Below are 20,109 nucleotides of genomic sequence, written 5' to 3' on the forward strand. Positions count from 1 at the left end.
ATGGATAGTATGGCACAACATACCTACCAAGACATGGCCGTCATTTGGGTAGTTTCTGTTGCCATTATGATTTAAAAACAAAAGTTTGATAATTGGCTTCAGCCAAACACTAAACATGAATATATAAATGGATACTAGCGCCAGTAGTCAGACAAAAAATGACTTGTAGTGGACTTCTTGATGACACGTGCTGGAATGCGAAATGCATAGAAGCTAGGTCTGACGCGTGCTCCGTGTCCCTTTCGCTGGGGGGGGGGTTGCCTAATGTACAGTACACACCGCTGGTCAGATAGTGCTGTCTGAATGAACTTCCACCGCACTAGATGTTCCTGATATACTGATGAACTCCCCTGCTGGAAAAATTGTAAGTGACTTTTTTTTTTTTTAATTGTTTATTTATAAAAAGAGTCAGGCCCACAGCGGCCACAAAAATAACAAATAGCAACATGTTACATATTATGCAGTTATAACGTTTATACATATACAGCATAGGCGACAGCGACATTCCTTCAGGGACATGTGACTAACATCGTTGTTCCAGTTGGGATCTACTAAACTGTCTCACCCCTTATATATCATTGAGGATTTCCATAGCCCTCCAGCTGCACTCGCCGAACAATTCCTACAGTGGTCCACAACTCTGCGGGGCCAACTCTCATAGGTTTTTGTTTTTTCCCCAAAGAGAAAGTAAAGACAGTAGGAATAGAAATGTTGGAGAGGTGGGTAGTGCCCTGAAGTAAGGAGAGAGGAAAAGCGGGTAAAGGGGTTAGTGCAAGGGGACATATGGTAAGTGCCTATTAACAATAAATAAGTGTTACTACACTATCTGCTTTCCCTGGCTCTTTTTGGCTTGATTTGCAGATGTGCGAAATCTAAATAGAGGCTAAATATTAAGGATTTGATCTGGTCAATCCTGGGTTCATTCGACCAAGTTCACTATACATGTGAACAATTGATTGGAAGGAGATCATTAAAAGGCTTCCTGGGAACTGAGAAGTTACTTCATATCTTATGGTTACTTGCTGGTCAGAGCCATCTGGTGAGCGCATTTTGTTGTCACTTTGGGTGATAGTTGGGATTTAAATTTGAATCATGATTTATTTTTCACGTGGGCCTGGAGTGGAGTCATTAAAGATCAGTTTTTGCACTCAGTGATTGTTTTGGGAGCACCCTTTACTACATCTTTCAAACACTAACCATGAGTAAGAGGTTTTTGTTCAAAACGGACAAAAAAACATAAATTCTGCCAGGGTATGTAAACTAATGGGAACAACTGTATCTGAAAATTGTCCTGATGTACTGATGGCCTATCTAGTTTCTTGAGGCCCAAAAATGTCAGGACAGTACACATATCCCCCAAATTACCACTTTTTGGAATGCAGACCAAGGTGTTTAGTAAAAGCCATGGAGTTTTTTGAAACTGTACATTTTTGGTAATTTTTGGGCAAAAAGTGCAGTACGTCGTCCTACCCCAGTTCTTGAAAACCATGCATTGCCCCCTTTAACATCAATGACAGCTTGACATCTTTTGTGGATGAGGCTTTTTATCTTAGATGGTAAAGCTGCCCATCCCTCTTCGCAGAAAGCCTCCAGTTCTTGTAAATTCTTGGGCTGTATTGCAGGAATTGCATGTTTGAGATCTCCCCACAGTGGCTCAATGATATTGAGGTCAGGAGATTGAGATGGCACTCCAGAACCTTCAATTTTGTCTGCTGTAGCCAATGACAGGTTGACTTGGCCTTGTGTTTTTGGATCATTGTCATGTTGGAATGTCCAAGTATGTCACATGTGCAGCTTTCTGGCTGATGCATGCAAATGTTTCTCCAGTATTTTTTTTAATAACGTACGGCATTCATCTTGCCAACAATTTTTACTAAATTTCCTGTGCCTTTTTTGTAGCTCGCACAACATTTGCATTCATCAGCCAAGAAGCTGCGCTTGGGATGTTCCAACACAGTGGATTGATAAAAAAATGGCTTCAGCCAAACACTAACGATGAGTGAAAAAAATATTTGTGTTAATAATTCATTGTCATTCAAAGTGTGACCGCTCTGAAAGCGGCGTATTGGTCTGGACAGGAAGGGGGTATAAGTTCCCAGTATTGGAGTGGTTAACTAACTTATAGCAGTTAATTAGATTTTACTTCTCCAATTAACTACAGTCAGAAAAATAAGAAATAATTTGTTTCTACGGCTGACCTTTGCAAATTGTTTAACTCACTAATGAATACTGCCAATAATAACATATCTTATAGATTTTTTTGTCAGATATTTCATACATTGTAACATTTCTCGCTAACCAATGAGCTGACCCAGAACAGTTCAGACACATGGCTTTCCATGTTTTCTCACTTTCAGCATTATTATTGTCTGTACCCCCAGCTGCGCTACAAACTCAGCTAATTGGCTGAAAGAGCAGAACAAGAACAACATCCAATAAATCAACACTTTGCATCAGCTTCTAGCCTCACGCTGTTCCGAACATATTGCATGGAATGGATAAGGAGCAACTTGTCCCGATATGTATTGATCATCTTCACAATGGCTGTCATGTCATGTATTTCTCAGTAGCATTCAGCTAAATGCAACTTAAAGCAGGTGCAGTTAAGAGTAAGAATGTTTTGCACATGGGTTTTATTTGAAAAAGATTTAAAGAATGGTGAAGACATTAATAATTGAGAAACCCTCTTGATACCTAAAAGATCTATCATAAAGCAACATACCTGCCTTGGACCTGCTAAAAACTTCTCACTCGCATATACCCGAGCTGCAGAATAGTCCCAGGCCAGTCATTCCCTGAAAGTACTATGCAGCCCATGGAATGGACAACATCTGCTTCCACTGGAGGCTTCTGAGATGGGGATTATACTTTTGAACATAAACGTGCACAACCTATTGCATTAGGGTGTGAACCCCCAAGCTCAAACTCGCATGCGTGTCTACATGCATATGGCCCTGGTACATTAATCTCCCTGCTGGCACAGTGAGAGTGCGTAAGCAATTCTCTTATGCCAGAACAGATAAGATCTTTCCCTTCTCCCTGCCAGAACACAGAGCGATAATACTAATGTGCGCTAGGTGATTAGGGTGAGCCCAGGAACACTGAGCAAACCCTGTGGCAGATCTATGCTTTGGAACATATTCCCTTTTAATGGCCTTTTTTTTTATTATTGTATGCCATTTCCATCCACTTCAAACTATTTTGGTAATGACCTTTTTTTCATATCCAAAACTAATGCTAGTGTGTATATATGGAGTATGCCAGCGCTACCAAGGTGTGGGGAGGGGGGGTGGGGGGATACGGCTGCAGCACTGAAAGTGTATCAAACCAAACATAGTCACAGAAGGGGGGTAATGCTGCGCTGTATAGGGTAAGTGGGAAAGGGACTAATTGAATATAACTAGTATTAAATAGTGATCAGTCAATCAAATGTAAAACATGTAGGACATATGTTAAAACAAATGAAACGTATGTAACACTCAAAAAATATAAAGCCAAAATAAAAAACTTAAGATAAAGTGCTGAGTGCAATTGTGCAAAAAAAAAAAAAATGTGTAAAAAAAAAAAAAAAAAAAAAAATTGTATCTTTTTTTCTGCTGGTGAAAAAGTCCCTTATAAAGCTAAGCAAAGCCAGCAGGTAATTAAGAATTTTTTTTTGTTTTATATTCAGAGGTATTTTCTTGTGGGGAGCAATCATGCAGAAACAAAATACCGCGTTCTGAAAATTGATCGGACTGAACCTAAAGACCTGGTAATTATTGATGATAAGGTGAGTGGAGCAGAATATAAATCCAGTTAATAGTACAAATGTTTTTTTTAAATCGTAACCTTTATACCTCTGTTTTGAATTGGTGTATGGCTTGACATCTTTACCTGTAATGTCTATTTAAACAATCACTTTCAAAAGGTGCCACAGCCAGTAGAGCAGGGATCCTCAAACTACGGCCCTCCAGCTGTTGTAGAACTAAACATCCCATGAGGCATTGTAACACACTGACATTCACAGACATGACTAGGCATGATGGGAATTGTAGTTTCTGAACAATTGGAGGGCCGTAGTTTCAAGACCCATGGTGTAGACCATAGCAGGAAAAACTGTGTACAGTTAATGGCACAACATTAGGTACACAGACTTGTTTATAATCTGCTTTTATTTTTTATACATGTTAAAAACTTGTATGTTTAAAAGGCCTATGAATAGCGAGAAATGAAGGAGAATGGCCCCTACCTGTATATTCCTATAAAAGTGCAGGACATCATTGACAAATGATGAAATAACAGTTATCTGAACGATCAAAGTAGTTTTGTCCAATTCTTGATGGCCAACACGTTTTGCTTAAATTATAACTTCTTCAGGGTCATATAATTTTGAGGGGCCAACACTATTGTTGAACAAATATTAGATATTGTCCATAGTTTACATAATCACTTTAAATGAATATGCTGATTGTGTCTGAGTGAAGCTTTGTAGTCCATCTCGGGGCCAAGCAGGAATGGGTAGCTACGTTCACAAACAAATGTAGCCACCCTAGAACAGGAAATTCTGAAAATGGCACAAAAGTTTGCATTTCAAGGCAGAGAGATGAAAGGTATATTCTACTTATAGTCTACTATATTTTATTTTGATTTTTAAAAAATTGGGTTTTTAGTATTCTTTTAATTGCACTGAAAGGAAAAGTATGTTGACACCTTCCTTAAAGGTCTTTCTAGAAAAAAAAATGAATCTGACTACTCCATTTTGTCAACCTTGGTTATGTTAAAGAATTACCTGTTGACCTTGCCATTTCCCTGACTTACCTGGGTTTTGGTGCTGGTTCACAACTGGTGGAGGTCAGCACCTGGAAACTTCCCATCACTGCGCATGCATCTGTCTATTAAAACACTGCTGGTCAGAGGGACTGAACATTATCCCCTCCAGCAGGCTTTCTCATACTGGGCATGGGCTATTTTCAGGAGTTTACTTTGTTGCCATGAAAACCTAGTCATCAGTAATGATATGCATGCCCACCCACTGCACAGATTTACACGACAAGACTCCTGATCACATGACTGTGTCTAAAGTTCAAAAATGAAAATATGTAATGTGATTTTTTTTTTTCCTTTCCATGAGCAGAGAGCTTGACCCGCCGGTCTCATTGCTGGGCCGGTCTCATTGCTGGGCCGGTCTCATTGCTGGGCCGGTCTCATTGCTGGGCCGGTCTCATTGCTGGGCCGGTCTCATTGCTGGGCCGGTCTCATTGCTGGGCCGGTCTCATTGCTGGGCCGGTCTCATTGCTGGGCCGGTCTCATTGCTGGGCCGGTCTCATTGCTGGGCCGGTCTCATTGCTGGGCCGGTCTCATTGCTGGGCCGGTCTCATTGCTGGGCCGGTCTCATTGCTGGGCCGGTCTCATTGCTGGGCCGGTCTCATTGCTGGGCCGGTCTCATTGCTGGGCCGGTCTCATTGCTGGGCCGGTCTCATTGCTGGGCCGGTCTCATTGCTGGGCCGGTCTCATTGCTGGGCCGGTCTCATTGCTGGGCCGGTCTCATTGCTGGGCCGGTCTCATTGCTGGGCCGGTCTCATTGCTGGGCCGGTCTCATTGCTGGGCCGGTCTCATTGCTGGGCCGGTCTCATTGCTGGGCCGGTCTCATTGCTGGGCCGGTCTCATTGCTGGGCCGGTCTCATTGCTGGGCCGGTCTCATTGCTGGGCCGGTCTCATTGCTGGGCCGGTCTCATTGCTGGGCCGGTCTCATTGCTGGGCCGGTCTCATTGCTGGGCCGGTCTCATTGCTGGGCCGGTCTCATTGCTGGGCCGGTCTCATTGCTGGGCCGGTCTCATTGCTGGGCCGGTCTCATTGCTGGGCCGGTCTCATTGCTGGGCCGGTCTCATTGCTGGGCCGGTCTCATTGCTGGGCCGGTCTCATTGCTGGGCCGGTCTCATTGCTGGGCCGGTCTCATTGCTGGGCCGGTCTCATTGCTGGGCCGGTCTCATTGCTGGGCCGGTCTCATTGCTGGGCCGGTCTCATTGCTGGGCCGGTCTCATTGCTGGGCCGGTCTCATTGCTGGGCCGGTCTCATTGCTGGGCCGGTCTCATTGCTGGGCCGGTCTCATTGCTGGGCCGGTCTCATTGCTGGGCCGGTCTCATTGCTGGGCCGGTCTCATTGCTGGGCCGGTCTCATTGCTGGGCCGGTCTCATTGCTGGGCCGGTCTCATTGCTGGGCCGGTCTCATTGCTGGGCCGGTCTCATTGCTGGGCCGGTCTCATTGCTGGGCCGGTCTCATTGCTGGGCCGGTCTCATTGCTGGGCCGGTCTCATTGCTGGGCCGGTCTCATTGCTGGGCCGGTCTCATTGCTGGGCCGGTCTCATTGCTGGGCCGGTCTCATTGCTGGGCCGGTCTCATTGCTGGGCCGGTCTCATTGCTGGGCCGGTCTCATTGCTGGGCCGGTCTCATTGCTTACCCCAAAGTAAGCCTAAGGGTAATGTCATCGCTCAGACTCGGCAACCATTGTGACTAGAGGAGAGCCACACTGCAGCTGGTGCTGGAACACGATCATCTGAATGTAGCAGAGCAGCTTCAGGATAGGTTAAGTATAGACACATTTTATTTTACAGGGCAGATAGAATAGTTTTAAAAGGAGGGTTGTGAGTAGATTTAAGCTTGGTTAAAATACGACTGGAATTCCACTTTAAGTGGGGTACATGCTGTTTAACTCATGCCCGACAATGGAAGGAGCAAAGCCAAAAAAGTGGGACAGAAAATTGTTGGTCGAACAGTGGCTGCATCTTACAGGTGCTGATGGGGGACTGATTGCAATAGTCGTAGCAGGAGATTACTTTATTCACACTGTATAGATGTGTTTATACCCAGCTTTACCCTATTGGGTTAAAATTTTCACAAAGGTTAACTTGTAATACTAAATTTAACTAGGGATGTCCCGATACCACTTTTTTAGGACCGAGTACAAGTACCGATACTTTATTTCATGTACTTGCTGATACCGATTACCGATACTTTTAAAAAAAATGCAGCCTTGTGTCCCCAAATGCAGCATTGTCTGTCCCCCCCCCCCCCTCGTCTCGTTGATCAGGGCTCGGGGAACATAACAGTTTTCATTTGAATAGCTGTGTGTTCCCCACCGCGCGTCATATATTATTATTAGTATTATTATTATACAGGATTTATATAGCGCCAACAGTTTGCGCAGCGCTTTACATCAGGGAATACAGTACAGTCACTACAATTCAATACAGGAGGGATCAGAGGGCCCTGCTCGTTAGAGCTTACAATCTAGAAGGGAGGGTCAAGTGGAACAATGGGTAGTAGCTGTGGGGGATGATCAGATGGACTCAAATGCAAATAGTTAGGTGTGGGTAGGATAGGCTTCTCTGAAGAGGAGGGTTTTCAGGGATCCTCTAAAAGCTAGTAGAGAAGGAGATAGGCGGATAGATTGGGGTAAGGAGTTCCATAGGCTTGGAGAGGCTCTGGAGAAGTCCTGGAGACGAGCATGGGAGCAGGTGATGAGAGAGCTAGAGAGCAGGAGGTCTTGAGAAGAGCGAAGAGAACAATTAGGTTGGTATTTAGAGACTAGGTCAGCGATGTAGCTGGGGGCAGAGTTGTGGATGGCTTTGTAGGTAGTAGTTAGTAGTTTGAATTAAATTCTTTGGGTGAGTGGAAGCCAATGGAGGGATTGACAGAGAGGGGAAGCAGAGACAGAGCGTTTGGTAAGGTGGATGAGTCTGGCAGCAGCATTCATGATGGACTGAAGGGGGGATAGAGTATGCAGAGGTAAGCCAATGAGAAGGGAATTGCAGTAATCAAGGCGAGAGATGACCAGGGAGTGAATTAAGAGCTTTGTGGTGTCATTGGTTAGAAAGGGGCGTATTTTGGAGATGTTGCGAAGGTTGAGGCGGCAAGATTTGGACAGTGATTGAACGTGAGGTTTAAAGGACAGTTCAGAGTCCAGGACTACACCTAGGACCTTGACATGTGGGGATGGGCCGATAGTTGTGCCATTAATTTTGACAGAGAGATCAGGGGAAGAGGCACGTGGGGGAGGGAAAATGATAAGTTCCGTTTTAGATAGATTGAGTTTGAGGAAGTGGTGCGACATCCAAAGTGAAATATCTGATAGTAAATTAGTGATACGTGAGGAAAATGAGCTAGTGAGTTGAGGGGTAGAGAAATAAATTTGAGTGTCATCAGCGTAGAGATGGTATTGGAAGCCGTGGGAGGCTATCAGCTGACCCAGTGTGGAGGTGTAGATTGAGAATAGGAGAACAGAACAGAACCTTGGGGGACCCCAACTGAGAATGGAAGAGGAGGAAGTAGAATTGTAATTAACGATAAAGGTACGGTTGGATAAGTAAGTAGAGAACCAGCGAAGAGTACAGTCACGGAGACCAAAGGTGTGAAGTTTTTTGAGGAGTGGGTGGTCAACCGTATCAAAGGCGGCAGAGAGGTCCAGGAGTAGGAGCACAGAATAGTGTCCCTTAGTTTTGGCCGTTAGTATATCGTTTGTAAGTTTTAGGAGAGCAGTTTCTGTGGAATGTTGAGAACGAAATCCAGACTGAAAGGGATCAAGAAGGTTATTATCAGCAAGGTGGACGCTCAGTCGGTTGTAGACTAGACGTTCAAGGAGTTTGGATAAAAAGGGGAGCAAGGAGATGGGACGTAGGTTGTCAAGATTGGATGGGTCCAGTGAGGGCTTTTTAAGTATGGGGCTGACTAGTGCATGTTTCAAAGAGTTAGGGAAGATGCCAGAAGAGAGGGAGAGATTGAAGATGTGGGTTAGAGAATGTAGAATAGAGTCAGAGGGTGAACGTAGCATTTGCGAGGGAACAGGGTCCAGAGCGCAGGTGGTAAGATGGACGTTGGCAAGTAATTTAGCGACCTCGTCTATAGTGGTGGGGTTGAAAGAGGGAAGTAAAGATTGTACCTGTGGGAAGTGTGGAGGGGTATCTGAACAATAGAGATCTCCTTGCGAATTGTATCAATCTTCTGTTTAAAGTGATTGGCGATCTCCTGGGCAGTGAGTGAGTTGGTGGGTGGAGGCAGTGGGGGACGAAGTAGAGAGTTGAAGGTAGAGAAGAGTTGACGGGGACGGGATGATAAGTTTTTAATGAGGGTGATGAAATGGGTCTGCTTGGCAGTGAGGAGGCTGGAATTGTATTTTTGGAGGGCAGATTTATACTGGACGAAGTCTTCCTTGGACTTGCTCTTGCGCCACTGGCGCTCAAGAGCACGGCTGTGTTTTTTCAGACTTCTGGTATCATCTGTTTGCCAGGGTTGAAGGGGGCGGGGCCTTATTCTGCGTGTAGTGAGGGGGGCCAGTCTGTCCAGTGATGCTAGAAGTGAAGTGTTGTAGACAGAAGTGGCTAGGTCAGTGCAGGACAGGGGTGCGATTTTGTCGTAGAGGTGGTCAGTTGCAAAGTATAGAAGAGAAGGGTTGATATGGTGAAGGTTTCTACGAGAAACCGTTAGGCGTTTGGGTGGAGAGGAGGTGGAGGAGAAGGAGAGAGTGAAGTTAATAAGGTAGTGATCAGATAGGGGGTAAGGATAGTTGGAGAGGTTACGTGGAATGCATAGGTGGGAAAAGACAAGGTCAAGGGTATTGCCTTCAGAGTGAGTAGGAGCATGTATCCATTGCTTCAGGTCAAAGGAGGAGGTTAGACTGAGAAGTTTTGAAGTTGCAGGAGTGCTAGCATTAGTAGGGATGTTGAAGTCGCCAAGAATGATTGTGGGGATTTCAGAAGAGAGAAAGTAGGGTAGCCAGGCAGAGAAGTCATCCAGAAAGGATGATACTGGGCCAGGGGGCCGGTAGATCACAGCTATCCTTAGAGAAACTGGGGAGAAGAGACGAACACAATGCGCCTCAAATGAGGAGAGTGACAGAGAGGGAGGTGGGTGAAGTACCTGAAAGGTGCTATGTGGGGCTAAAAGGATTCCAACACCCCCTCCTTTGCTTCCACTGGCTCTGGGGGAGTGAGTCCAAAGAAGACCACCGTGAGAGCAGCAGAAGACGCAGTGTCTGATTCGTGAAGCCAGGTTTCGGTGACGGCGAGAAGATTAAATGATTTAGCGATAAAGAGATCATGGAGGGAGGTCAGTTTGTTACAGACGGAGCGAGCATTCCAAAGGGCGCAAGAGAAAGGGAGACTGGTCTTGGGAAGAAGAGTAATGGGAACTAGATTGTGTGCATTGCAGCCAGAGGGTGTAGGGTAATGGGTGTGTTGAGCACGGTTAGGAGGCCCAGGGTTTGGTGATACATCACCAGAGGATAGGAGAAGCAGAAGGGTGAGGGAGGTTATGTGGGAATGTGATTTATATGAGGGAACATTCCCCAGTGGTTTGGAGTATTGGGCGTGTAAATTTAGAATTAGCCAGAGTTGGTGAGCGCAGTAATAAGGGGAGAACAGAAATGAGGGTGATATATACAAGGTGTGGGGTGGAGAAGAGGGATGAATGAAAGCCAGTTTAAGAATTGAAGATGCAGCTGTCAGGAGTGGTAGACAGAGCATTTTAGAAGGGGGAGGAAGAGCGGAGAGTGTGAACAAGGTTACCTGTCTAACAAATCTCTATTTTTCTCTTCCTACGCTTTGTGCATTCCCTGAAGTGCAGGCTCAGAAGTGCTACCACTTAGATAAATCCCCCCACTTTGAGAAAGAACCCCATTTGCAAACGTGCCACCCCTAGGCAAACGATATATATATATATATATATATATATATATAGACCCTCCCCCTTGTCTGGGCACTTTGATAGACAGATCACCCGTCCAATCCTGGGTTGGGTGATCTGTCAAAGTGCCCGGACAAGGGGGAGGGGGCTATATTTCTGTTCATCAGATCTCACACGATCCGCCAGGACATATGGCGACTTATTGCCATCCATCTGATTTTAGCAGATTGGATGTCAGCAGACATGGTCGCCGCTGACATCCGATGCTGCATAGACGAGCATGGATCGCCTGTTCAGGTCCACCTGTCCGTTTATTTGGCAGACCTTAACGGTCCGCCCGTGTGAAAGGTGCCTAAAGCTGAGCTTCAAAAAATTGGCCACTTCCTAAAATGTTCTGGCTTACTATGTGTTGCATGCCACTTCATGGATATCTCTTTAATTCTGGTTTAAGTTATTACTGGGTGTGCTTTCAAGATTAGTTTTAAAGTGATTGTAAACAATTTTTTCTATGAAAATAACAAACATGTTATACTTGCCTGCTTTGTTGCAGTGGATTTGCACAGAGCAGCCCAGATCCTTCTCTTCTCGGGTTCCACGTCTGTGATCTTGGCCCCTCCCTCCTGAGTGCCCCCAGAGCAAGTAGCTTGCTATGAGGGCACCCAAGCCAAGCTGTAGCTCCATGTGTCCATTCAGACACGGATCTGCGGTTTGGTCCTCTATAAGAAAATTGAATTTTAATTTTTTTTGGCTATGGGATGGGAAGTGAAAGTAAAATCTCCAAAATGGGACACAGATGGTGAAGAATAAAATCTGACAGGAGTTATAAACCTCCCTAAGGCCCCTTTCACACGGGGCGGATCAGTAATGATCCGCCCCGTGAACCTTTGCTTGCTCAGCGGGGATTGCTCCATGGATTCCCGCTGAGCCGGCGGATGACAGGGCGGTCCCCGCACACTATGGGGGGATCGGATGAACACGGACCCGCTGTCCGTGTTCATCCGATCCGCCAGACGGATAGAAAAGTATTTTTTTTCCTCTGTCACACTTGACATAGAGGAGCACGGAGGGCCCGTTCAGGCCTACCTAAAAACTGGCAGGTGGACCTGAACAGGCTGCCCGTGTGAAAGAGCCCTTACTCTAATTCAAAATAAAAACATTTTTTTTATACTTCTACTTTAAGGATTAGGACATTGTGTCATGGTAACGTTGGAATAGTAATACCTGAGTTTGTGTTTAATCTTAAAGGAGCTCAGGCTTGAGATAGGATAATGCAAAAAAAACATTGTCTTTGCCTGTATAAAATAAAGTAATTTTATATAATTTTATCCAAAGGATGCTTTTAAATATAATTTTTTTTTTTAAAGCATGTATACACCCAACAAGAAGTACGTGAGCTCCTTGGTCGCCTTGATCTTGGTAACCGGACAAAAATGGGACAGAAAGGGTCATCAGGATTATCCCGAGCTGTGTCGGCTTTTGGAATCGTGGGTAAGTTTTTATTGTACTGATGTTTTAAATATTGTTTAAAACCCTAATGAAGTTAGATTATTTATTTATATTTTTTTACAAGTAGATACAAATTGAAGGCCCTCTACCACCTCTAAAAGGCAAGAACAGGCAAATGGGACTTTGTATGTGCCACTGAGAAATCGCACACATGTAAAAGAGGGTGGTTAGTGGTCGATGGTCCTAATGAAGATACGGCACCTCATCCCTTAATTTAATTGAAGGAAGGGATTGGGAAACATGGGATTATTGCGGTGCTAGCAAATAAAAACCAAAACGCATAAGGTAATATAAAAATAAAGTTTTATTGATTACAAAAGATAAAATTTGGTTCAAGCATTATAACAAAGCAAATCAGAACGTTCGAGCAATACATAAAGATACAGGTCAAAGATCAAGTCTACCCAACTAGTTTAGCCAGTCATCTTTTGTAATCATTAAAACTTTTATTTTTATATTACTTTATGCGTTTTGGTTTCTATTTGCTGGCACTACAATAATCCCATATTTCCCAATCCCTTCCTTCACAGATGTAAAAGACAGAGAAAAAGTCATTGTACAAACCCCAAAATTCTCAAACATCATATATTCCTACGTGTTACAAAAGAGTCCTGTTTTTACCTCTGCTCGCAAAGTGTATCTTTCCATTAACCACTTCCTGCCCGGCCTATAGCAGAATGGCAGCCGGCGGTGGTTATCCTGACTGGGCGTCGGATGACCACCGAGCAGTTGCTCGGCTTTTCCTCACTCGCGTCTGACAAATGTGAGGAGAGCCGATCGGCTGCTCTTCTGGCAGGGGGGTACTGTGCTGATTATCGGCGCAGCCCCCCCGAATGCCCACCCAGGTCCACCAGAATTCCACCAGGACCACCAGTGAAGGCTATCACACTGGTCCACCAGTAATGCCACCCTTGACCACCAGGGTAATGCCAATTGGTGCCCATCCCAATGCCTGCCAGTGCCACCCATAAGTACCCATCAGTGCCGCCTATCAGTGCCACCTCATTGGTTCTGCCTTATCAGTGCCTAAAGCAAGACTTGCTTTGGTGATATAGATTATTTTAACTTATTTACAAAATTATATATATATATATATATATATATATATATATATATATATATATATATATATATATATATATATATATATATATATATATATATATATATATATATATATATATATATATATATATATATATAATTTTAAGAGAAGGAAACTTCCCTCCTCTTTCTTTCTCCCTTTTACCCAATGCCTATGGTTTTACTTTGATAGGTTTTTTGTCTAAGTGATTTTGCGATTTCGTGTGTGTGTATGTATGTATATATGTGTGTATATATGTATATGTATATATATATATATATTTATATATATTCCACAAATATAGCAAATGAATAATGGTTATAAAATGATAAAACAGCGCTTAAAATAAATAGTCCAAATGTAGATAAAAGATGTTGAAAAAAGAGTCCATAGATCAGTGAATCAGGCAAAGTTCAAAGTAATATAGGAAATGTTTCCAGGAATGATAATACACCCTCCACCGATTTCCAATCTTCACCGAAACGTGAGACACACTTCCCCTCTGGGGTTCAAACTCACTAGAAAGCTGGTATCTTTTATCTACATTTGGACTATCCATTTTAAGCGCTGTTTTATCATTTTATAACCATTATTCATTGGCTATATTTGTTGATTCTTTGTTTACATTTTTTAATAGGTGTTTTTTCATCTATTTTTAAACGGCTGCTCTAATATATATATATATATATATATATATATATATATATATATATATATATATATATATATCACCCTAATGGGTTTTAGGAGAACTTTTTATTAATTTCTGATTTTTTATATATATTTTATCCTTCAGATTTTATCCATTTCCTTTATCTATTAAGTACCTCTTTATTAAGTATTTTTTTCTCTTTGGCGCCGGGAAGTGCACTGTGTATTTCCCCTCCTTGACGCTGCCCTTTGTGCACTCTTTTTAGGTGTGTGTGTGTGTGTGTCAGAGGTGTATTTAGGTTTTGTGCTGCCCTAGGCCTGACTAAACTCATGCACCCCCTAATTTAAATACGACCCACCCTTCCTGTCAAGGACACACCCCTTCCTATTTAAGACCCGCCCTGTCTTTTTTTTTTTTTTTTTGCTGTACTTATTGTATTGCTATTTTACACCCCACTTCTAGGTACTCACTCCCGCGGGAGTAGGCGTTCCTATGCAGAGGCGCAGTGTCATGTGGGACTTCGCCCAGATGATTGACTTTCTTGAGAAAAACTTCCCCCCGGCGTATAAGGCGCGTCACGAGTTTCCGAAATTAGCCGAACTGCGAGTCGGCTCTATACGGTGCCTGCGCAGTCAGCTCTACACGGCTCCTAGTCGGTGCGCAGGCGCCGTATAGAGCCGACTGACAGTTTGGCTACTTTCGGAAACTCGTGACGCGCCTTATCCACCGGGGGGAAGTTTTTCTCAAGAACGTCAATCACATGACACTGCCTCTGCATAGGAACGCGGGAGTGAGTACCCGGGAAGCCGGGTGGAAAATAGCAATAATACAGTATGTACAGCAAAAAAAAACAGCGTAGTGTAAATGTTGGAAGTATGCAGAATGTAATGTTATATACATGTTGTTTTTAGGGTGAACCTCCGCTTTAAATAAAAAAAAGTTAATAAGCGGGGGTTGGGGGGGGGGGCGAACACTCATACTCAAGCTGAGAATCACTGGTTCAATAAAACAATTAAATAAAATAAAAAATCTTAAGCGGGGGTGGGGAGTCGGTGGTTAGACTTCAGACATCATGCTGGATTCACATTTAAAATAAAAGTTAATAAGGGGGGGTTTGGTTGGCCATTAAAACATCTTGCTGGATTCACATTTAAAAAAAAAATTAATAAGCAGGGGGGGGGGGGGGGGGGGGGGGTGGTTAGCCATCATACATCATGCTGGATTCACATTTAAAATAAAAGTAAATATCCGGGGGGGGGGGGGGGGGGTTTGTCCATCAGACATCTTGCTGGATTCACAATAAAAAAAAACTAAGCAGGGGTGGCAGGTGTGTACTCATCGATTTGTACCTGTTAGATGAGATGATCTGAGTGCTGCTGCTGAACTTTATTTTCCTCCACGCCGCGGTCCACTATCGTTCTCCCCTCTCTCCTCCCTACGATGCCGCGCGGAGGCGGAGCATCCACCAGCTAAGCAATGTGCACGCCGTGCACCAGATCTATGGGGGCGGCACTGGCAGTCGCTCCCCACAGTATGCGGCGTGACGGACCTGACAGTGTCACACAGAAAGGCATCTAGCCGCGGAAAGACGTTTGGGGGTTTTTTGTGCGGGGGGGGGCCGCGAAACGCCGCGGCCCAGGCCTTGTCGCCCTAGGCCAAGATACATCTCGTATATGTATGTTATATATATATATATATATATATATATATATATATATATATATATATATATATATATATATATATATATATATATATATATATATATATATATATATATATATATATATATTTTTGCAGAAATAAAAACCGCACAGGTAATCAAATGAAAGCTTTGTGGGAACAAAATGATAAATTCTGTTTGGGTACAGTGTAGCATGACCGGAAATGTAATTTAAACAGCAACAGCACTGAAAATTGGCTTGGGCAGGAAAGGGGGTGTAAGTGCCTGGTATTGGAGTGGTTAAAGAATCGCCATGACATCCATGTGAAATCGCAGAATCACCAAGACAAAAAACCTATCAAAGTAAAACCATAGGAATTGGGTAAAAGGGAGAAGGATAGAGGAGGGAAGTTTCCTTCTCCTAATGTAAAAAATAAAAAGCATGCCACTAAATGCCTTAACATGCAACAGGGTCACAAAATCTTAGTTGTCACACTTCACACATTGAGTGCCTGCAATTTTATAAGGGACATGATGCAATCACTAAAATATGCTTAAAATGAACCCAACGGAAAGGGTCAACCGTTGCAGGTAGGGATCTACTGTTGAGGGAGGGGTGTATAATTGCTGGACGTTCTATTGATGCTGGCTGTTGGGAGTTTATTGTTGGGGTGGATCTATTGTTGCTAGCTAAAGGGATTCCCTTTTACTGTCTATTACCAAATTACATAGCACCACAAAATGATACTTTGTTCTGTATTCTCTGAAAGGGACAATACTGGGAGGGGGTGGAACCATGGAACGGTGCTCGTTTTGGGAAGCAGAGACAAGAGGTTACTCGGAAGGAGGGTGTTCCTGCACCTATTCTCTGAGAATAACATTTTGCTCCCAGCTATAACTATTCCATCTTACATGGGCTGGCACACATCTGTGGTCACCCCCCCCCCCCACTGCCACTTGCCCCTACCAATTGGGGCCTCACGGCTGCAAATTGATAATGTACTAAAGGTCTCTATTTTCATGTCTTGTGTTTCACTTTCTTAAAGCGGTTGAACAGAGTTTGCCTATACCTATGCATTCTAATTGGCACCACAGTTAGGCGTAGTTCACTCGGCAAACAATATTCTGCAACCGATGTGGTCAGACATGCTCTCTGTTCTGAAAATACATGTCTGTAAGGACATTTGCAGTGAATGGTGTAGTTGTGTATCCGCTATGCAAGCATTGAGTGCGCACACCCTTTTTTTCTTTTTCTATTTTGCGTAGTATTCACTGTGCCTTCTAATTTTTCTACGTTAATAAAGAATTTGACTAGTTGAGATAATCCTAGATTGAGCATAACAACCTTTCATTGCTACCCATTGTGAAGTACGGCACAGTAACAACAAACTTGGTTCTTTCATTGTACCCAAGTACATTAGTGTGCTTTTTGTAAGCATTCCAAATCTCCTTACCTGCTCAATGTCTGCAGTCTTTTCAGAAACCTACATTGCTACTTATATTGTAAAAACAGTATGATACTTCTCTATAATCGCGTTCAAGTCTATAAATAATAATAAAAAAAAACTCACAGGCAGGGATGCAAGCCTGGTTACTACAGGCTAAAATAAGTGATCCTGACCTGTAATGGCCCAAAGTAACAACTGTGCTGAAGTGCAGGCACCGCACAGCTCTGAGGCTGGGACCCAAGGGGCTTCACAGGAACTCAGACAGGGATTGATTAGACCAGCCTTTCTGAACCTTTATACCCTGAAGGAACTCCTGAATATTTCAGATCTTAGCGAACTCCATCATTATTGTATTCACTGAGCTACCAGTACATTTTGTGTGATTAGCAAGTTGTATCTATAAAATTATAAATAATCCAGTTTGCCCCTTTTTTAATGTAGAACCTGTGCTTGGGTAGACCATCCCTTGTGTCCTATTTTGTATTCCTACAGTCTGTATAGCCCAAGGAGTTTGGTTGAGGCAATTGAAGGGGAAGAGCTAACCTCTGCCTGCTGTTCTCCCCTCTGTGTAGTGAAGTACCTCATGCCCAGTGACATGGCATATGTTATACCTGGGGTGTATCCATTTTGTGATAACCACTCTCCTTATATGGCAATTACATTCTGGAATAATAATAAAAATTTCTAAGAAAATGTAAAAACCATTGTGATCAGTGAAGGAAGGGTGCCCTTACATTGGTAGTCAATTACACTGTTTTTTTTTTTTTTTTTTTTCCCCCTTTCTGTCTTCAAGGACAACCGCAAATGAGACCTTGGCTCCTCCTTCCTTCGGAAACGCTGCGCCAGCCCATACATTTTCACCTCCCCCTGCCAGACCTCAGTTTGTTTCCTCCGGTGGGGAGACAGTGCTGGAACCAGGCCTTTAAAACAATTGGCGAGACTGAACTATCCTGAAGCCCTGCAAAGGAGGCAGGGGCTCTGCCAGGGCGGTGGCATGGTATATCCTGGCTGCCTGGCTTGCCACCCCAGCTTTGCCGAGTGCGGGTGGAAGACCAGGGGCCCGCTATCGCATCCACAGGGTTGTAGCAGTGAGACAGCTCCATTTCCCCTGTAACCGGCTATGCAGGCTGCAGTTTGTAACCAGGTGGGCTGGACAGTGGGTGACATAATTACTTGGGGGGGGGGGGGGGGGGTGGATGCTTCCCTTTGACCTGTGACTTCAGGGTCGCGGAGCTGATCGGTGGTGGGGGGGGTACGGGGCGGGGCGGTCAGTCTGTAGAGGAGTCGAACACGGTACATGCAGTGTGAGACTCCACAGGCAGCACCACCTGCATGTGCAGGTCATGTTGGCAGTGATGCTAGCTCCAGCCATTTGAAGGTAAGAGCACCCTGGGGAAGGGTCCTTTTTTTTTATTTAGGTTTCCCTCCACCATGGTTCCTGTGGTGGGGGGGGGGGATCCCTCTAGGTGGTCAGCGAGGGCTCTTCATCTTCCCAGCTGGTTGCCACTGCAGATGAGACTACAGGGGCTTCCAGAGAGGCTAGGGAAGAGCCAGATGGTGCCACCTCTGTTTTTCAGGAGGGAGAGAAGCGGGACAGGGAGTCCAGGAAACACTCAAGATAAAATCTATTCCTAGATGAGGTAGAGGACCTCTTAAGGGCAGTCTATGCCACCCTTGGAATTCAGGTGGACAAGAAACCCTTGAGACTCCACGACCAGATGTATAAGGACTTGGGAGAATTTTTTATTTTTCCAGTTCATGAGGTCCTGGTAGACGGTAAGAGTGGCAGGATCCTGAGCGGAAACCTTTTTATTTTTTTTCAATTTTTTTTCCAGATCCTTGAAAAGAAGGTTCCTGTTTTCAGAGGACCCATCGTCCCTCTGGAACAAAAACCCCGAACTGGACGCAGCCTTCTCGCAGGTCTCCAGACACACAGATCTGGCCTTTTGAGGAAATGGGGGCTCTGGAAAACATTATGGATAAGAGAATAGATATTGAAGCTGGTACGACCAATGACTATTTCCTCCCTCACCTTCCAGCACACCTTCCAGCACAGCTACTTGAGATGATTGGCTTTGCCCTCTACAGAAAACACAAATCTGATACAATTTAAAAGGCCTCTCCCTTTCCTCTGACCCTCAGTTGTTTTGTTTTTCCAGAACCTCCAGGAGCACCGACACATTTGTTTGTTTTTTCCTAGGTCACTGGTAACTGGTTGGCAGACCCCCCTTCTCTGGCATCATCCAGTACTGGTTGTGGCCATGTCCAGGGTGTATTGGTCCGTGTATTTTCTGCCAGAAGGGTTCCCTATTTTGGAGGTACTTGCTTACCTAGTGGAAGTGGTGGCAACTTCCATCAGGTTTTTTTCCCCAGCTCTGCCTGGTGGAAGCCTTGTCCTCGGCTTCAACGAGGTGTACCAAAATGGTGTCTGAGGACTTCCGGTGACGCGGGCAAGATGACACACTTTCCGGCGCCATGTTGATAAGGAACACAGCGTAGTACACTGAGGACATGCTGCCTGGGACACCAGCCTTTTTCTCCGTCTGATCTCCACTCACCGTATGGAGCTTGATGACAGGCCTGAGGATGGAGCACCTGCTCGGATTGAACCAGTGGCAGCCTCCGGTTCCCATACTGTTCCCAAGGTAAGCCCTTGTCTGATTATACAGCAGGGGACCTTTTTCTCCCTTTGCCTTTCAGGACAGCACCTTTTGAGATGGTGTAGCTCCACCTCTTCCAAGAAACACTGTGTGACAACGCCCCTTTTTAAAAGCCGCTGCTTCCACCATGCCTTCAGTTTTAGCGCCTTGGTGGAAGCACTGCTGGGGAACCAGAGGGGCTGCACTCTCTCCAGAGGGTTTTGGCAGCACCTTCACTGTTCTTCATAAGACCTGCCCAGCTCCTTCCCGCACAAGAGAGGGGTGCTCCGGTGTCCCTTCCTTCCCCGTCTCACAGGAGTGATGGTCTGCCGAAAGTCAGACACTCTGTGTTCGGGGCGCCGCTGTTGTGCTCATAGAGCGTCCATGCCATGTCTCTGCATGGCGGCACCGAATTCCCGGAGGGCGGGTGACGTCAGTTCCGGCGGCCAGTGGCTTCTGGCT

The 20,109-nt window shown here is 44.7% G+C and overlaps 1 protein-coding gene across 4 annotated transcripts in view; it reads left to right on the forward strand.

Moving 5' to 3' along the window:
* FIG4 (FIG4 phosphoinositide 5-phosphatase) overlaps window positions 1-20,109 on the forward strand; it is a 432,686-nt gene that overhangs the window by 88,083 nt on the left and 324,494 nt on the right. For all 4 annotated transcript variants that reach the window (XM_040350224.1, XM_040350227.1, XM_040350225.1 and 1 more), the window contains 2 exons: window positions 3,671-3,769; window positions 12,020-12,143. In XM_040350224.1, the coding sequence (XP_040206158.1) occupies window positions 3,671-3,769; window positions 12,020-12,143 (223 nt within the window). The remainder of the gene's footprint in view (window positions 1-3,670; window positions 3,770-12,019; window positions 12,144-20,109) is intronic.

The sequence above is a fragment of the Rana temporaria genome, chromosome 4 (genome assembly GCF_905171775.1).
Source record: "Rana temporaria chromosome 4, aRanTem1.1, whole genome shotgun sequence".
Classification (NCBI taxonomy): domain Eukaryota; kingdom Metazoa; phylum Chordata; class Amphibia; order Anura; family Ranidae; genus Rana; species Rana temporaria.